The 16,865-nt window shown below is 43.4% G+C and overlaps 1 protein-coding gene across 1 annotated transcript; it reads right to left on the reverse strand.

Moving 5' to 3' along the window:
- Positions 1 to 3,619: 3,619 nt before the first annotated feature.
- Positions 3,620 to 6,528, reverse strand: LOC134531497 (uncharacterized). The gene is made up of 2 exons (XM_063367202.1): positions 4,514 to 6,528; positions 3,620 to 3,893 (listed from the first exon to the last, which is right to left on the reverse strand). The coding sequence occupies exon 1, from the start codon at positions 6,373 to 6,375 to the stop codon at positions 4,615 to 4,617; it is 1,761 nt and encodes a 586-aa protein (XP_063223272.1). The 5' UTR covers positions 6,376 to 6,528; the 3' UTR covers positions 3,620 to 3,893; positions 4,514 to 4,614.
- Between the last annotated feature and the right edge of the window lie 10,337 nt (positions 6,529 to 16,865).

The raw sequence follows: 16,865 nt of genomic DNA on the forward strand, positions 1-16,865 counted from the left end.
GGATAAGTTTCCAGGCTCCAGGATCGGAATGGCACATCGAAGTTCTTGCCATTTTCTATGTTCTTCAACATCTTGACTCGTTCAACGGTGCTCACTTGGATGTGGGGCAGCATCCACTTGATAGACTGTAGTGTTAGCGAGACATCTTGGGGGTTTTCTGCAGCGGCCACAATTCTATTAATGTGCGTGTTGGCTAGAAGCAGTTCGAGCTCTTGTTTCGAATTAAAAATTATATGCTTGTAGTTCTCAGCGAATCAAAGAAGCATGGACAGAGGAACACAAACTTCGAAGTTTCCTTAGGCATAAACAGGAAGCTTATATTCATCCTCGAGAGCCCAACCGGCCATATTTGCAGCAGAGTACTTTTGGTGTGAGCGAAAGGTAATTTTTCATAGCAGATGTCTACATCTCTTGTCTGGTCTACCTCGACACCATTGAGTACATATGTAATGCGCTCGATTAGGTGAAGAATACCATTGCAGGATATTGACATCGTTGTCGGATGCATACCATCCACTTTTGTCAGCGGGCCTCTTATACGTAGAAATGACTGCGAAGGTAAAGCAAAAATATCTTGGTGCTGTACAGCAATACGTACTTCCGATGGTAGTGTGTACGGTCCGAGCAGGAAATGCTGGTACTCGTGCAATTCCATTTTCGTAATGCTGTCATCAAAAATGACCGGATCTTCCACATTGAGGATTTCGTCTTCCATATTTATTCAGCACTTGTCCAATACTGTGAAGATACTGTATGCTGTCAGGTGTTAATGCACCGATGTCTGGTACAGAACCGATCTTATTCACATCAATACGATTTCTTTATAACTGTTCGATGTCACGAACTTTTTGTCCATCGCTTCAAGTGCAGACGTAGAGTAAGATGGGGCAAAAATCCGCGTGGGGCAAAGGTCCTATCTTGGAATATTTTGTATTAATGAAAATTCTTGGCAACATTTACCCAGTCAAGAAAAGTGTCGCCATTGTGGTCGTTTATTGCCATGTGTGTCGTGCCAGTGTATAACACCTAGCGAACATAATGAGGTAAGAACTAATTTACTATAATCTGATGTAATTTTGCAGCAATACAAAACAATGTATGTCGCCGGGAACAACGATCGGGAAGGATTTATAAAACCACAGGAAGAAAGTGTGCTTCTTTATGGTTACTGTGCATTGGTAGTAGTAGAGATTGTTAAACACAGGTAGCAGCAGGAGTCGCGCACAGGCCAGACTGCGCTCTGGGGCAAGCATCCACAACTAATGACGGGGTAAAGATCCGCACTACGTGTTTCATGCGGATCTTTGCCCCTCACCCGTGTATGTCTAACTAAACATAAATTAAATTGTTTAAAGTAATGTTTTAATTTGAAGTCTCAGTCTCTCTAATGCTCAATATTTTGCTGTGGGTTTAGGCACTTGGAGGAAAATGTTTTGGCAATGTAAATTGTCATTGCATACATTTGCTGACACTTCCACCCCACAGTTGCCACAAAATGCAACCACTTGACAGAAGCTTTTTCAGACCACTGAAAGCTTTCTATGCTGATGAATGCAACAAATGGTTAGTGACACATCCTGGAAGAAACATAACTCCCTACCAGTTTTGTGAATTGTTTGGTAAAGCTTATGAAAGGTGTGCAACATTAGAGAAAGCAGGAAATGCTTTTAGAGCATGTGGGATCTGGCCTATCAATTCTGATGTATTCACGGACAAAGACTTTCTTCCTTCTAGTGTCACTGTTTTCGCACAAAATAGTGAACGTTGTAGTGAAGAACGTGGAGATAACAGAGCAGAATCTTCTCAAGTGGACAAAGAAGTTGACTCAGAACAGTCAACGTGTCAAACAACTCAAGATATTCGTAGGTCAGTTCCTAATGTGGACGATCCTAATCCTGTGAATCCTCCCTACACATGTGAACCATCAATAGTCTTAGACATAAACAAGCCAGGTTGCTCAGGCGCTAAGGCTAGAACTCCAGTTTCACCAAAAGAAATCCTTCCAATGCCAAAGAGGTCTGAGCAAAAGGACACAAGTAGGGGGAGGTAAGGAGTACTGGGACCGATGTAAACATCGAAATGTAAACACAGGCCACAGTACCCCCATGGGCGCCGCCATCTTGTCACGTGCGGGCCGCCATTGTTGTTGACATTGGTTACCAGGGCGCGCCACCGTCTGCTGGAGGCCGCCATCTTAGTTCAGCCTTTAGTTACCGGAGCGCGCCACCGTCGCTCCGAAGTCGGGAATTGTATACAAAAAAATCCTGGGCACTGGGTGGATTCGATCCCGGGGACGCACCAACGTCGTGGTTACGAGGCGTGCGCCTTGACCACTAGACCACGGGACCAGATGAAGTATGGGGAATTAAATAACGAACATATGCTTTAAAGAAGCTATGCCTAAAAGAAGCTATGTCTTTAAAATTTCGAAAAGCATCCGCCATGTCTTAAAAAAAATGCAACCATACTAGCTATGCCTATAGACCCCACCACTCCACAATCTCTGCCATGTTTAAATTTAGAAAAATATGCCTATAGACCCCCCACCACTCCACAACCGCCATATTTAAATATGCTTAACCCGCCATATTATAGTCGAAAAGAAACGTCTACAACCCCCCACTCCGAGTATGCTTAATCGCCATATTTAAATTTCGAAAAGAAATAAAATATCGCTATATTTAAATTTAAAAAAAATACAGTCATACTAGCTATGCCTAAACAGTTAACTTTCGAAAAAAAAAATATATCGCTATGCGTAAATAATACAGTCATTCTAGCTATGCCTATAAAACCCCACCCCATATTAGCTATGACTAAACCCCTCCAACCCCCAACTACAAGTATGCTTAATCGCAATGTTTAATTCCCAACCACCAAATTTCGAAAAAAAGATATGTCTATAAAACCCCACCCCTATATTAGCTATGACTAAAACCCTCCACACAGAGTATGCTTAATCGCCATATTTAAATTTCGAAAAGAAATAAAATACCGCTATATTTAAATTTAAAAAAAATACAGCCATGTTTATGAAATTTCGAAAATAACCCGCCATGTTTCAGTATGCTTAAAAGCCCCACCCGCCATATTAGCTATGACTAAAGAAACATAATCTCAAAAATCCCGCATAGAGAGAGCGAGATGTTGCCCGCTGGAGCATCACTCGTAAACTGCGCAATTATAATCCCCACATCATATTATAAGCATAATAATGTCTTTAAAAAAATGCTTTAAGTAATAAGCATAGAAATGTGTTAAGCATTTTTTAAAATCATAATATTAAGCAAAGTTAAGTTATTATAATAATGTATAAACAATGTGTTAAGCATATTTAAAATTCATAATATTGTGTAATCATATTTAAAATTAATAAAATTAAGAATATTTTTACAAACATCGTGTAGTAACTGGCTCTCGGCCAATGTGTTAAGCAGTACAAACGCCGTGCTGGAAGCCCTGCTCGTGCGCCGGCGACCAGGAATGTGTTTACCTGCTGGGTGACAGTGAAAGTGTTTTCCACAGAGGAGCAAGGTCAGGCCATCGCTGTGTACAGTATAGGAGCAAGCACAAGGAATATACAGAGGTGGAAAAAGAAATAATGTAGACAACACACGAGTAAAAAAGAATGTTGGTTTTATTTAACTTTTGGTATATATATAATAGCCACGTCGCTCATCCACGGTTGGCGGACAACTCCAACCCCGAAGGCCCCGCCAACTCTTCAACTCCCTCGGCGCGCGGTAGAGCCATCGCTACGGCCAACTTCAGGCTCACGGTCCCGCGGTGGCTGTGGCCCACCCTCCTCCGTAAAGAACAGCTCGGCCATCTCTTTCGGTATAAGGGCCGACATATCAGCACAAGTTGTTACAGCCATCTCGTGTTGGGGAGATCTGCAGAACAATACATACGTAGTACCTACAGCATAACCCAAGTGTGTAAAACATTTACATTAACATTTCTTTTTTTAAATATATTAGTCGTGTAAAAGAAATAAATGTAAAATGCATGAAAATAAATTACGTTAAGATAATTTAAAGAGAAAATAATTACTTGTGTAAAAGAGATTATGTTAAGAGTTGTAAAGAAAAAATAATTACTTGTGTAAATTAAAATATATAAACATGTGTAGATAAAAAATTCCATTTTTAAAATAGATTACGTTAAAACTTGTAAAGAAAAAAATAAATTACATCAACCTTTGTAAAAGAGGAACATTAAATTACATGTTTAAAACAAAATACATTAAGACCATTCTAACTTTAAAAAACATTATATAAATTACGTTAAAATCACTCTAACTTTAAATTAAAAACACTTACGTGTGTATAAAATAATTACTTGTGGAAAGTAAAATATATAAACAGATAAAAAATTACGTTAAAATCATTCTAGCTTTAAAATATAATTATATAAAATATGTTAAAATTAATTTTTGTTAAATAAATTACTTGTGTAAAAGAGATAACTTTTTTTAAATAGGAAATTAAATTACTTGTGTACTGTGACATACCACTAGGTTATTCTCCACGTGCAATGGTGGGAGGATCGAAGCGCTAGGCCACCCCATGACTCGGAGACGACAGCATAGCTGAACGTAACAATATGAAAGGGCTAATCATGGTCCGGGGAAAGGCGTAGGTCCTTATGTCCCCAAGGTAGAGTGCTGACACCGTCTTCAGAAAGCCAACGCTTATCATCTCCTGAAGACAATGCTACCTTGGTCACACGCTCCGTAAACACAGTGTGGCCTCGCGATCGGAAATGGTGTTGGGTCGCGAGAACCCGTGAATTTTGAAGCAAGCATTCCAGGTATTGAGGAAACAGGAGTGAACGCAGTGCGCTGGCCTTGATTTCCTTCGCCTTACGCGTAGAAGAACTGTCCTCCATCTTAAACGCGTAAAGCTTCGGGCGAAGACCAACAAACTCCGTGATGACATTGCCAGCGGCCTCATCCTTCATCACCCCCGTTACACCCTTATTAACCAAGGGGAAGCGTTGCTCATTACCTGGAGCATAATTTGATGTATCGAAACGGGAAGCTAAATCGGGGCGAATCGAATCGTAAATGTTGTCACACACAACGTGGTAAATTAAAGAATCCGTGTCCGTGTACAGGAGATGCAGAGACTGTGGAGGGAATTTCTTTTGCATGTAATTATAATGAAAATCGTAGAGGACTAATTTTGATAAATATAAAATGGCGACACCTGTGTACAATGGTCTATCAAAGGTAATCGTCCCTTTAAGCATCTCTATGAGGACTAAACTCTCATCGATGATTCGCCGAGCCTTGAATGTCGGACGACCAATCAGCTCAGCCGCCCCATAAATGGAATCGTATCGGGAAGCGATGCGTATATCCTTATGCTTTCGCGTATTTTCCAAACTTTTTCCGTAAACCGAGTTCGACAGTAATTTAAAAAACGATTTCTCAAAGGGGTTCGCAGCCTGGGCACGACGCTCAGCATTAAAGGCTATATAGTCCCTCATCCAGGCCGCCTGCGCAAACCGCAGCACGCGGTGAACCTGGCCGATGACCGCCCCATACCGAACGTAGTGCCGCAGTGATGTAGCATGAACAATATATTTAGTACGCGGCGCGAGAGTTAAAAGTAATTTACTCATACGCACGTTTGGCGGTACGCCATTCACAGGGGCCAGAGGCAGATCTGATAGGCGATCGTGACAATCATCGGGAAAGGTCAAATCTACTTCCGCGAAAAATGATGTATCACCATCGATGTCAATGGTGTTGAAATCCCAACTCGTATACTCATCCTTGGGAACCCATTGGAAATTACCCACAGGAAGCTTATCCAACATTGTGTGAGCATACAGTGCGTTAACATCGAAATAACAAATGTATGAAGACGGAAGGCTCGGGTCGTGACTGGACATGTACACATTGTTGGCTTTCGCGTGACATCGACTTACGTTTGTAATACCTCCACGAACGGCAGACTCTAGGAAGAGGTATATGTCCGGGTCGGTCACAAGATCAAGACGCACACCGGTTTTAATTAAAAGTGCATCCCATGCGAGCGAGGGAGCGGTAATGTAATGAGCGGGATCAAGCGAATAATGCTGTAGGCAAACGAAACGAAAAGATTCGAATATATCGGCCAGCAAACAAGTATCCACCCTAAGGTAACTAAGTGCGTACTCTTTCAATGTGGCACAATGGAAGACGTCCCAAGCCTTTTGAGCGTGAGTATAGTCCAGATCACTCACGTCCGTGCCACTCAATACGTTATGGAACGCATCCTTTGTTGGTAGCGAGGCAGTCTGCAAACGTTCACTAGACGTAACAAAGTCATAGGGAAACACACCTTTATGCGTAGCTAACTGAAACTGTGCGTCATTCGGAAACATTGAACGGGTGAGTTTCAACTGATCCGGCGTGAGATTGCCAGCGAGAGTTTCCAGAGATGAATTTAAAAAGTTGAGTGAATCAATAAATCGAAGACGCACAGCGCGCACGCCTCCTTGTGCATTACCTGAGACAGGTATGTATTTAGTAATACATTTGTAACTCTCTAGAGTTACGCCTAATACGTTGACCTCGCCGGGATTCTCCACAACAAAGGAGCCGTCTGGCTGTGCAATCCGCCGCGAAACTAAATGCTTCATTAAAAAGTGGGCATCATAATTTTGCAAATTATGGAATACCACGACAAGCTGTTTCTTTTGCATCCTGAAAGCCAGGTTGCATTTCGAATGGGCATAACCACGTATTTCACCAGTCAAATGGCAGTGATCGAGCACCTTCTGCCCAGCCAATACCTTCTTACAGATATGGCAATGTGTTTGACTCGCAAGCCTTGCAGAGACGGCTGGAGTCGGCGTTTTAATATGAACGGTCTTTGAATAAATATCACATACCCACTTTGTCATTGAAATTAATTCGGCGATCATTTCAGCAATACAATTATCACCCTCGAATTGCACATACCTGGTCAAAGAGCTATCGTATCCACACACTAACAAAATGCTGCATGCGTATGGTACATGTTCGTTTACCCGTGTGGTATTAGATGTCTCATCACCGGGTAAACAGGTGGATATCGGCTTAAGGTATGACTCGGTGTCACAGTACGCAATAAAGCCGAGGCGATCCTGTTTTGCAATATTTGTAAACTGTAAATATTTGTTCTCCTCTGTAGGGAAACAGGAACGCACTGCTTGATGCTGGCTGCAGAGAATAGTGTGTGAAGTTAACCTGTCTTCACTTGGGAAGTATTGAAGACAGCGCTCGCAAATCCATTTCTTACCATTACCTCGGGATATTTGTGAATGCAATAATCTGGGCAGACTCTTAATTGTTACAAAGTGTAGGTGCTCTGCCGCGCCACTAGAACGAATCGCTAAAATATTTACATGTCTCGCTCTTCGCTCAGAGGATACGTGAAGAGGTTGGATAAAGGATACAGACTTGCCACTAAAACATTCATCAACAATATTCCCCTTACTGTCTACGCAAGCATAAACGTTAACGGAAATATTATTGTTCCTCTCGAATGTCTTAATCTGATGGAGAGTAGACGGGAAACTCAAACCAGACGTATTGAAAGCCACAAGTGGATCCGGATATGAACTGGCTCGGCTAACATTGCCTTCCGCAGTCATCACACCTGCCATAACGGCATACAGAAAGCAATGCTGCTCGGGACATTCAATATTGACACAAGCTTTCCTATTGGATAAAAACGTTGGTAATTTCGTGTGCGGCGCGCCAACGGTGAAAGCCCTATAGCTTGAAACATGTACATCCATGTTAATCAATCGCTGTAGAGCCCACCCACTGCCACGAGCAGCGAATTCGCTAACGTTCCTATTGACTTCCGGAATGAATACTGAATCGTAGATTTCCCCTACCTCATCAGAGAGCATTACCGCGGCTGAGTGGGTTGTAAAATGAAATGTCTCACTCTCGCCTCCCTCCACAGATTCCTTAACAAATGAAGCCGAGAGTGAAATGTAGACTTTAAAAGGGCGTACCAAGACGGAAGTTAAGGCCAGAAAGGGAACCCTACATCTCTGTAGAAACCGGTCCAAATCGAGATCAATAGGCTCAACATCATTTCCGATCCGAAAGTCCACTATCCGGTTAGCAAAAGCGGAGTCCAAGATAACACTCTCCAGGGGAGGCAAGTCGCCAGCTTCACGCGGCTCCACCCCGGACGCCCGCGCGCTGTCGCGAGTGCCCGACGTGGAAGCCTCACTGGGACGGGGTCGCTTCGCCTCGGGGGGAGTAGACATGGCGAGGAGGGGATAGACGGGAAGTTACGTTCAGCGGTACAAATAAAGTTCTGGAAACATAAACAACATTTGTTAATATTAAAGGAAAGGGTCTTGAGTGAAGCCCAAGCTACGTGAGCGCAAACTATGTGTCGCTGTAAACATGACTGAGCGACTGTGAACTTGTTAATCTGCGCGCGCCGTAAACGCGACTGAGCACACTCCCCTCCGCTCCGTGTTGTCATGGCAACGAGCCTTTCCCCGCCCCGCAGTTGGGGAGGGGAGTCCGCCCAGCCGGCAGTCGGGGAGGGAGTCCGTCCAGCCAGCGGGAGTGACCGCGTAGAGACGTGATTAATAGAAAATGTGTAATACAATTAACACTAGCGGATGAGACTTACCTCACGTAGCATGCGCGGACATCAAATGCAAGCAATCACCTCCCGCCGGCGGTATTTATGCATGCCCAGCTAGGTCAGTCCGGGTCGGACACACTTTCACCACACGTCCGTAAACATGTACGTCACACTGACTTTTTCCATCTTAAGACAAAATTTAGTGTGAACACATTTAAGAAATATATTTATGTGGTTTGCAAGGTCACGAGTGAAGACATTTTAAAAAAATATTTATGTGGTTTGCAAGGTCACGAGTAAACACATTAGTGTGGTTTGCAAGGTCAAGTGTGAAGACATTTTTAAAAAATATTTATGTGGTTTGCAATGTCAAGTGTGAACACATTAGTTATTTATGTGGTTTGCAAGGTCAAGAGTGAACACATTAGTGTGGTTGTCAGGGTCAAGTAGAAAGAAAAATACTTCGAGACATTTTTTTTATGTATTTAATATCCCACACCCGTTGGAATAGTTACAAACTTATTACGTTACATTGAAATTAAAAGTTACAATATAATACGTATAAACAATTTATGTATAAAAGTTACAATTTTTTTACGTATAAAATAATACAAAACATGAAAACAATTTTACATATAAACGTTACATTGAAATTAATAGTTACAAATTTACGTATAAAATAAAAGTTACAATTTATGTTTTTACGCATAAATGATATTACACTGAAAACAATTTAACGTATAAATGGTATTACGCATAAAATAAAAGTTCTGTATAAAATAAATGATATTTTCTTTAAAAGGTCTGTAAGTACTTTGCGCAGTGCGGTTCTGGCAATGTCTAACACTCTTTCGTCCATTGCTTGGTCACTGCTCACCGCTGGACCCAGGTCGCCCTCATCCAGGCCCCGCGCTCTGCGGGCGGAAGGGCGGCGTCGGTGTCTCGGCTCTACCGGCGGCGGTGAAGTCTGGCTGCAGGCGGGCAATGGCGGCTGCGTCTCGAAGGCGTGTGCGTAGACCTCTGCACTTGTTGTGGGTAGAGTTGTATCGGTGCGTAGCATACTAACGCAGCACTCGCCGAAGCCGGGGCAGGGAATCACTTCTAGAGGCAGGTCTTCCGGTCTTGGGTTGTGTATATGTTTCGAGTGCACTGTAAAGTCACATTCTTCCGTAACATGTCTCAACGCGCCCTGGCTCCACTCGCTATACTCTACACTGCCTACGCTTGGAGTTACATCTGGATACGTGTTCCGGGGCTTAAAGCTAGCCATCTTTACACCGTCACTGTTACTGCACGACTGTTCACGCACGGACCTGCGGGTCTATTTAAAACAATATTTACCAGATGAATAATTAAATGTATTATGCAATCACGGCATTCTGAACAGTTCATTGCAGGAGGAGGAGTGGCATCAAACGGCAACGTTTCGGTGCACGACCTGTTACTTGGGTATTTAGATACGAAGGCACTGAGAAGTTGTTTAATTTTAATATATAAGCTCGCCCCAACGGACACAAATGGTGACTACAAGGCATGTCATGCGTTTATATCCATCCTGTTGGTAATTGCATGTCATAGCGAGAATGTGATGATCCGGCACACGTCTCGGCGTAACTGGATTCTTCAGCAGGTATTCTGGATGTTTCGAGGTCGTGACGCGTGCATGGGAAGCGTGCATGCGGATGGCTCAAATGGACAATACAGTCTTTACCCTCACACTGAAACACGCTCACACGTTGCACAGTATTATATGGCCGTTTCGGTTCCCACCTCAATCGGAAATGCGTGTTGTCTCTGCAGTACTCGAGGTATGTGAAGGCTTTGATAATGTTTGGATTGTTTGTATCAAAGAAACGTATTCGGTATTCTATACTATGCAAACCCGCATGGGTAAGCATGTATCTTTTTTTGGTAGGGTCAAACATAGTGCATGCCTGCCTTTCACACTGTGTTGGGTCCGGCGGTAGATGCCACAGCGGGTAGAATACAGGATCATCGTGTATGTCTATAGCGTCAGGTATATAGTCTTCATCCCAGCGCCCAACATTATGTCTTATTGTGATCGCTTCATTCAGAGTCCTTGGTTTGCGGTTACGTAACATTGTTATACGAGGGGTTTGAAGCGGAAGAGTCTACACTGTAGGAAGCTGCACGATGTGTACCATCTATGATTACCATATATGGTATAGTGAATAAGTCCACCGCACCTCTCTACCCAACGAACGATAGTCTCTGGCTTCGTGATGCGTGTCAGTTCACACGTTACGGAGGAATAATCGGGGACTGAACTTATAGTTTCAGTGTCGGCTGCTGCCTTAAGTTCTTCTAGCGTTGTGGGGAAAGTAGTATCTGGCCGTATATGGTGTACGACACAGTCTGACAGCTTGCAGGGCGTCTCGAGGATGTCTGGGTTCTCCTCGTCGCAGTCACTCACCCAATGATGATCAAAGTTGCATACATGTAGCTGAAAATGACCGTCCGGAGTGACATACTACACGCGGCGGAAGCCCGGCGTTACCTCCAGGCAGTGTGCTGTTGGGTCGAACGTCATTCCAACACACCCGTTAGCTCTGGACCACCGAGCTATATTTATACCGACATCTTGTTTTTGTTTTTTACGTTCTCGCCACTTGCTGCGACCTTGCAGCCTACCCCTCCTCCTCTGACATTTCTGCCTTATCATTGCTCTCGGCAATGTTTTCAACCATCCATGCTCTGAGCAGCGCTGCGTTGTGGCGTGACGATACCGGTCTTGTGCCTCTGCGGTTGTTGCTGTACGTTTTATCTAATATCTTTAATGATGGGCAGCCATATTCACTTTGAACGTTCACTATGCGCACATGTTTGCGACAATGTTTAGCTAGCCAACGTTTCTGTTCGGCTCCGGCGACCATTATAGTTCCACTCAGGTGTGCCGTCAATATGTTTGGCAGGCTTGTGTAGGGAAATATTCCGTCTTCCCATTTCAGATTGTGGAAGGTGTTGGTGAGCCACGTGTTTGTTTGTTGATGTTTTCTAATTAAATGTTCCCACGCAAATGGTGGTTGAAACGAGCGCGTAATCACGTTCCCTTCCGCGTCTGCGATGCTAACTTCCTTAACGATAAACCCGTGCTGTGAGAAGAAGCCTTGGAGGTTAACACACTTCGCCATGGCGGCTGAGACACGACTGAACATATATCGCGTTTAGCTCATTATTTTAATACTTTTATCCCTCGGGTTGTGCGATACTAATCTATCGTGTAGAATAATTGCGTATGCCTGTGTTAGCGGCGGTATATTGTTTGCTGCGGTAATGTCTATTTTACAATCTATGACGGTTGAGGTCAGTTTTTCGTTTTGACGTGACACATCGAATACAAAGAGAGGGGCCTTATCTTTAAATCCCATCGGGTCAAGTAGAGGCGTATTTAGTCTACCGTAGTAGCTCGCTTGAAAGTCCGAGTACATATTATATGTAAGTAGGTAGTAACCATTCGTAAAGTTTATTGCTAGGTCCGAATATGGATACGCCTCGGAATTAAGATAGACCTTGATATTTTGTAAATTACAATGGTCGAATTTAGATTTGTTTGCGGCTAGTACATTATGCCTGCCGGTTTGAAATGCCACTATTATATAACGAGGGCGTTCGCTGGAGAAGCTAGATTTTACAGCCCAACTGATGCTCTGTGATGGTGGTACACTCGGGTAAACTTCTACTCCCCACGATCTGAAAGCCATATCTATGTCGCGGCCTTTTTCAATCATTTTCAACAGCCGTGTGCGCTGGGCGGGGCTTACAGTTACATGCGGAACAAGCCAGTCGATAGATTGCAAACTTAATGTCACTTGCTGTGGCTGATCGCTTGTGTCCATTATAGCGTTAATATAACTGTTTGCGGTGATTATAACGAGCGTTTGTTTACAATTTATTAATATTTGTTTATAGTCTTCTGCAAAGCCTAGCAACTGGTTCAACGGAACGCATATTTCAAACTCGACTTGCGCTGTAAGAGGTAAACTGTAGTCGCCGTCCGGACACCATCCCGCCATCTTATTTACGGATTTTTGATCACGCGTGCACGATAAATAGTTTTTCACAGTTGTCACAATTCCAACTTCACGTACCTCGTCGATTGTCACGCCGTTAAGTTCGAATGATATTCGATTTATCATATGTAGTATACCATTGTTTACGATTTTTGCATTGTCTGGTTTCTGCCCGTTTGGTTTCGTGAATGCACCGCGAATTCGCAGAAACGATTTAGCAATGTGCGTATACACGTCAGAGTTTTGTATTGCTATAACTATCTCGGAGCTTGGCTCGTACGGTCCCGCAATGTATGGTTTGTACATGTGCATTTCACATTTTGAGACTGCATCATCAAACTGCGGTGATTGTTGCACATCGAGTATACTATATTCCATTTGGAAATACTTTGAAACCTAATTTTTCTAGGAACCTCACGTTGGCAGGTGTTAACCGCTTGCTGTTTGCTTTCGTACTGGCTCTATGCTTGCTCACCCCGCCCCTTTATGCAAACCAAAGTATCTTACGCCCATACTTTTTTCAAATGTAAGCGTAGTGTAATCACCTCGTTTCTAAAGTTGATTAATTTACCGTTCTGGTCTACCACTCTAATAACCAACTCTCTTATTTGTTGCACGGTAACCGGACTGTAAATGAGTGTTTGAGGCGTATCACTGAGCTTATATCCTGGAGGAACGTTCGGGGAAAATTCGTGTATCGTACTGTTTGGTTTTCCATTAAGGAAGCTGTGGCCAATAATATTCGCCGTGATTCTAATCACGTTTACCGGCATCACGTTTACGGGCTGTGTCGACTCGTGAATTTTATTCGCCTCGTAGACTTCCGGTTCGAATCCAAGCATCGTGGCTAGGGAACAGTCGCCGGTGCAGTCGATTTGTGCATTGCTGTGCAATACGCATTGTAGAGTGTTTGGATTACCTTTCAACGAAAACATTACGTCTGTGGGTAGGTGTTGTTTAATATACGTTTCAATGTCTAAGACTTCGTAGGAACCTATAGGTAATTTAATTTCTCGCGTCATCTCTTCGTTCTTCAGCTTGTACCTAAACATTCGGTTGTTTTCGTCCACGTTCGGGATGGAATTGTATACGGTAAAATCCATGAGAGCGAGCTGCCATAACCCATCACTTACGTCGATCGGTGGGAAGTGTGTTGAACACAGTTCCAATGTGTTTCCACTTAGTATTAGCGTGATGGACATGTTCTTTCGAAGCCGGTTCTCTTATATACCGAGATGAGAAACTTTATGCACAAGTGTCCGCAGTTGAATGAGTTTAACTTTTGCTGTCTATCGTAATTATATGTTGTTTTGCAGCTTCTCAGGTATCGCTGCATTTCTAAAGGGGGCGGCAGGTCTCCAAAACTATCGTAATATCGAACCGTACGACCGGCCTTGGCATACGCTACCCAATGTGTTCCGGGCCCCTTACTCGTATCTAAATTAATAATACCGCTCTCGTTGTGATATGGTTTTGTGGGTAATTTATCCTTCATAAACACGTTTCTAAAATGTGGAATTTTTAATTTCCTAATTGCTGTCTTTATGTCTGTGGTGGTAAGGGCTCGCTTTGGCAGGTTACTCAGTATCCTCATTTCCTTTTCCTGCCCCTCTTCCTTCTTCTCCGCTTGACCCCTCCCCCTGACTTTGGGTAGGGACGCAGGTATAGGCCGGAACCGTTTTTTGCAAGCGCCCACATTTTACTATTGTGCTGTGCGTTGTTCACGGTCTTGGCTATACCCGCCGCTCCGCCAATCAGGCTGCCTAGCGCTGCCAGCGCTGGGAAAATGAAAGGTAGTAGCCCGCCTTTTTTTGCGCGGTTTTTCTTTGTTGAGACACCGCCGCCAATCTAACGTTTTACTCTCATTATCTTATTGACTCCCCACGCTGCAATCTTTTCACCGAATTTCGTTGCGGGATTCTTTGCTATTTGTGCGGCTTTGTTCGCTAATATACCGTCGGCTATATGTCTGTCACTTTGGTTATTACTTTTAGAATAGCTAATATCGTGGAGACGACACGCCTCGTCAAGGGAGTTGACTCCTGTATCTCCGCGTGCTAGCCTCTTGGCGAGTTTCGTTCCCGGACCGCAGTAATTATATCCTGGCAGATGTAATTCTACTGGCAGCTTGTTAATAACAGAGTTTATTATTCCTCCACCTCTTTGTACTTTCTTTCGTGTACAACGCATAACACTATACTGATTCGAGTTGGTATAAGTACGCTGTTTTTATAGTTTTCTGTGTAGTTGCCTAATGGAAGTAGTGCCACAGCGCGAGTCGCTGCCTGTGTGGATTACACAGGCTGATGAAGCCAGTGCTCGCGAGTCGCGGCATGGTTCTTTATTACCTTCGACAATAAGATGTTTGATTGTCGGTCCGTCCGAATGCGGAAAAACGTGTGTCCTACTTAGTTTACTCGAGGAACCGAACGGTCTTCGGTTCGAGAATGTGTATCTATATTCAAAATCGCTGCACCAACCAAAGTATAAACGGCTGGCTATGGTTCTTAGAGTGGTGGAAGGTTTGGGATTTTTCCCGTATACGGAAAATGCTGATGTGGTACCTCCTGCTGAGGCCAGGGCCAATTCAGTGTTTGTGTTTGACGATATAATGTGTGAGAAACAAGGAATCATACAACAGTATTTTTCTATGGGTCGACACGCACATGTTGATTGTTTTTACCTAGGTCAAACTTATGGCAGAATACCTAAACATTTGCTTCGTGATAATGCGAATGTTATCGTGCTTTTCCGCATGGATATGCTTAATTTGCGACATGCCTACGATGATCATGTAAACAGTGATATGGAGTTTCGCGCGTTTAAGGATATGTGCTTCTTGTGTTGGAAAAATGAACATGGTTTTCTTGTTATCATAAAGGATTATCCTTTACTTAATGGTAGGTATCGTTGTGGTTTTGATCATTTTATTGTTGCGAGTCATTGAAGGATGTCCTACAGCGTATCAAAGTTTGGAGGTGGTCCTCTGAAACGTCAGCTTGACTCGTGTATATCTCGCGATCTTGATGGGAATTGCGATTTGGGCGGAAAACTTTTAAAGCGTGTGGGTATGCCAAAGGATGCTGGGGATGGCGCGAGTAAACATTATATCGACTCGGTCGCGAGTGTAATCACTCGCACGGTGACGGAGGAGCTGTTGCATCGGTTTACGGAGCTCAATTTGTCGTTAGTCAATGTACGGGATGTGCAGGTTGGTATTATCGAGTTTTTACGTAATATGGAGGTGAAGGAGCAGCGGTCTGTGGACCAAATCAATTCTCGTCTGTCGGTACTGCCAACAAAGTTGGGTGATATGTATGTTACTTTGTTGGAGAATAAACTCGATCTATTTGAGAATGCGATTATAGAAAAGGTAAACGGTATCTTGGCGGAACTGATATTGAAACTTACCGCTAGTGGCGCTGACATTTCGCAACGTGTTTCTCAATTGGCTCGTACTATTGGTGTTGTTAAGAATGGTGTTGATGGATTGGTTTCTGCATCGACTGCGAGGACTGTTGCTAAGCGGCCCACACCTCCGAGACCGCCTCCTAAAACTTAGATATTTTGTATATAAAAAGGCTTTATGCTGTATGGTTATCTTCAGTCATGTCTGCCGAGGCGAACGCTTTAGATCATGTCATACGGAACATACGTGCCAAATATATTTTGGCTAAGCGAGCGCGAATGGAGAGGGATGCGATTAATCAGGAAATGTTCAAGTCTGTTAATTCGCGTTTGGATAGTCTTGGACAGTCGTTTGTGCAGTCTATCCCGCAACGTGATATTGTTCCGAAACAAGAGTCTTCAGAGGTGAAGCCGGAACCGGTAATGAGTGATGGTTATGATTCTGACACTAGTATACATCACAATGTTATGAATGATTCATTGGGTGAATTACAGTCTTACTTACGGAGCTACAACCTTCGCTCGGGTGATGGGACCTACGGTCTCTATAAACGCAACAACCATTGGTTCTTAGGGGATACGGAAGTATTTTTTCACGATAATAATTTAATTCGCGTCAACGAAGAATTGATACAGCCTGCTCCCGGCTTATTCGAATTATTGTTCCGCCGAGTGCCGCACACCTACTCCGATTCTGCCTTAAAACAATACGGACATTTACTAGATATTACAAATGCCTATTATAAAAAAAATGATCCTGCGACGAAACGATATAAAAGCGAAACGCATGCAAAGTTTGATATCATTAGGGGATTGTTTCCGACTATTGACT

Source organism: Bacillus rossius, chromosome 3, assembly GCF_032445375.1.
Source record: "Bacillus rossius redtenbacheri isolate Brsri chromosome 3, Brsri_v3, whole genome shotgun sequence".
NCBI lineage: Eukaryota > Metazoa > Arthropoda > Insecta > Phasmatodea > Bacillidae > Bacillus > Bacillus rossius.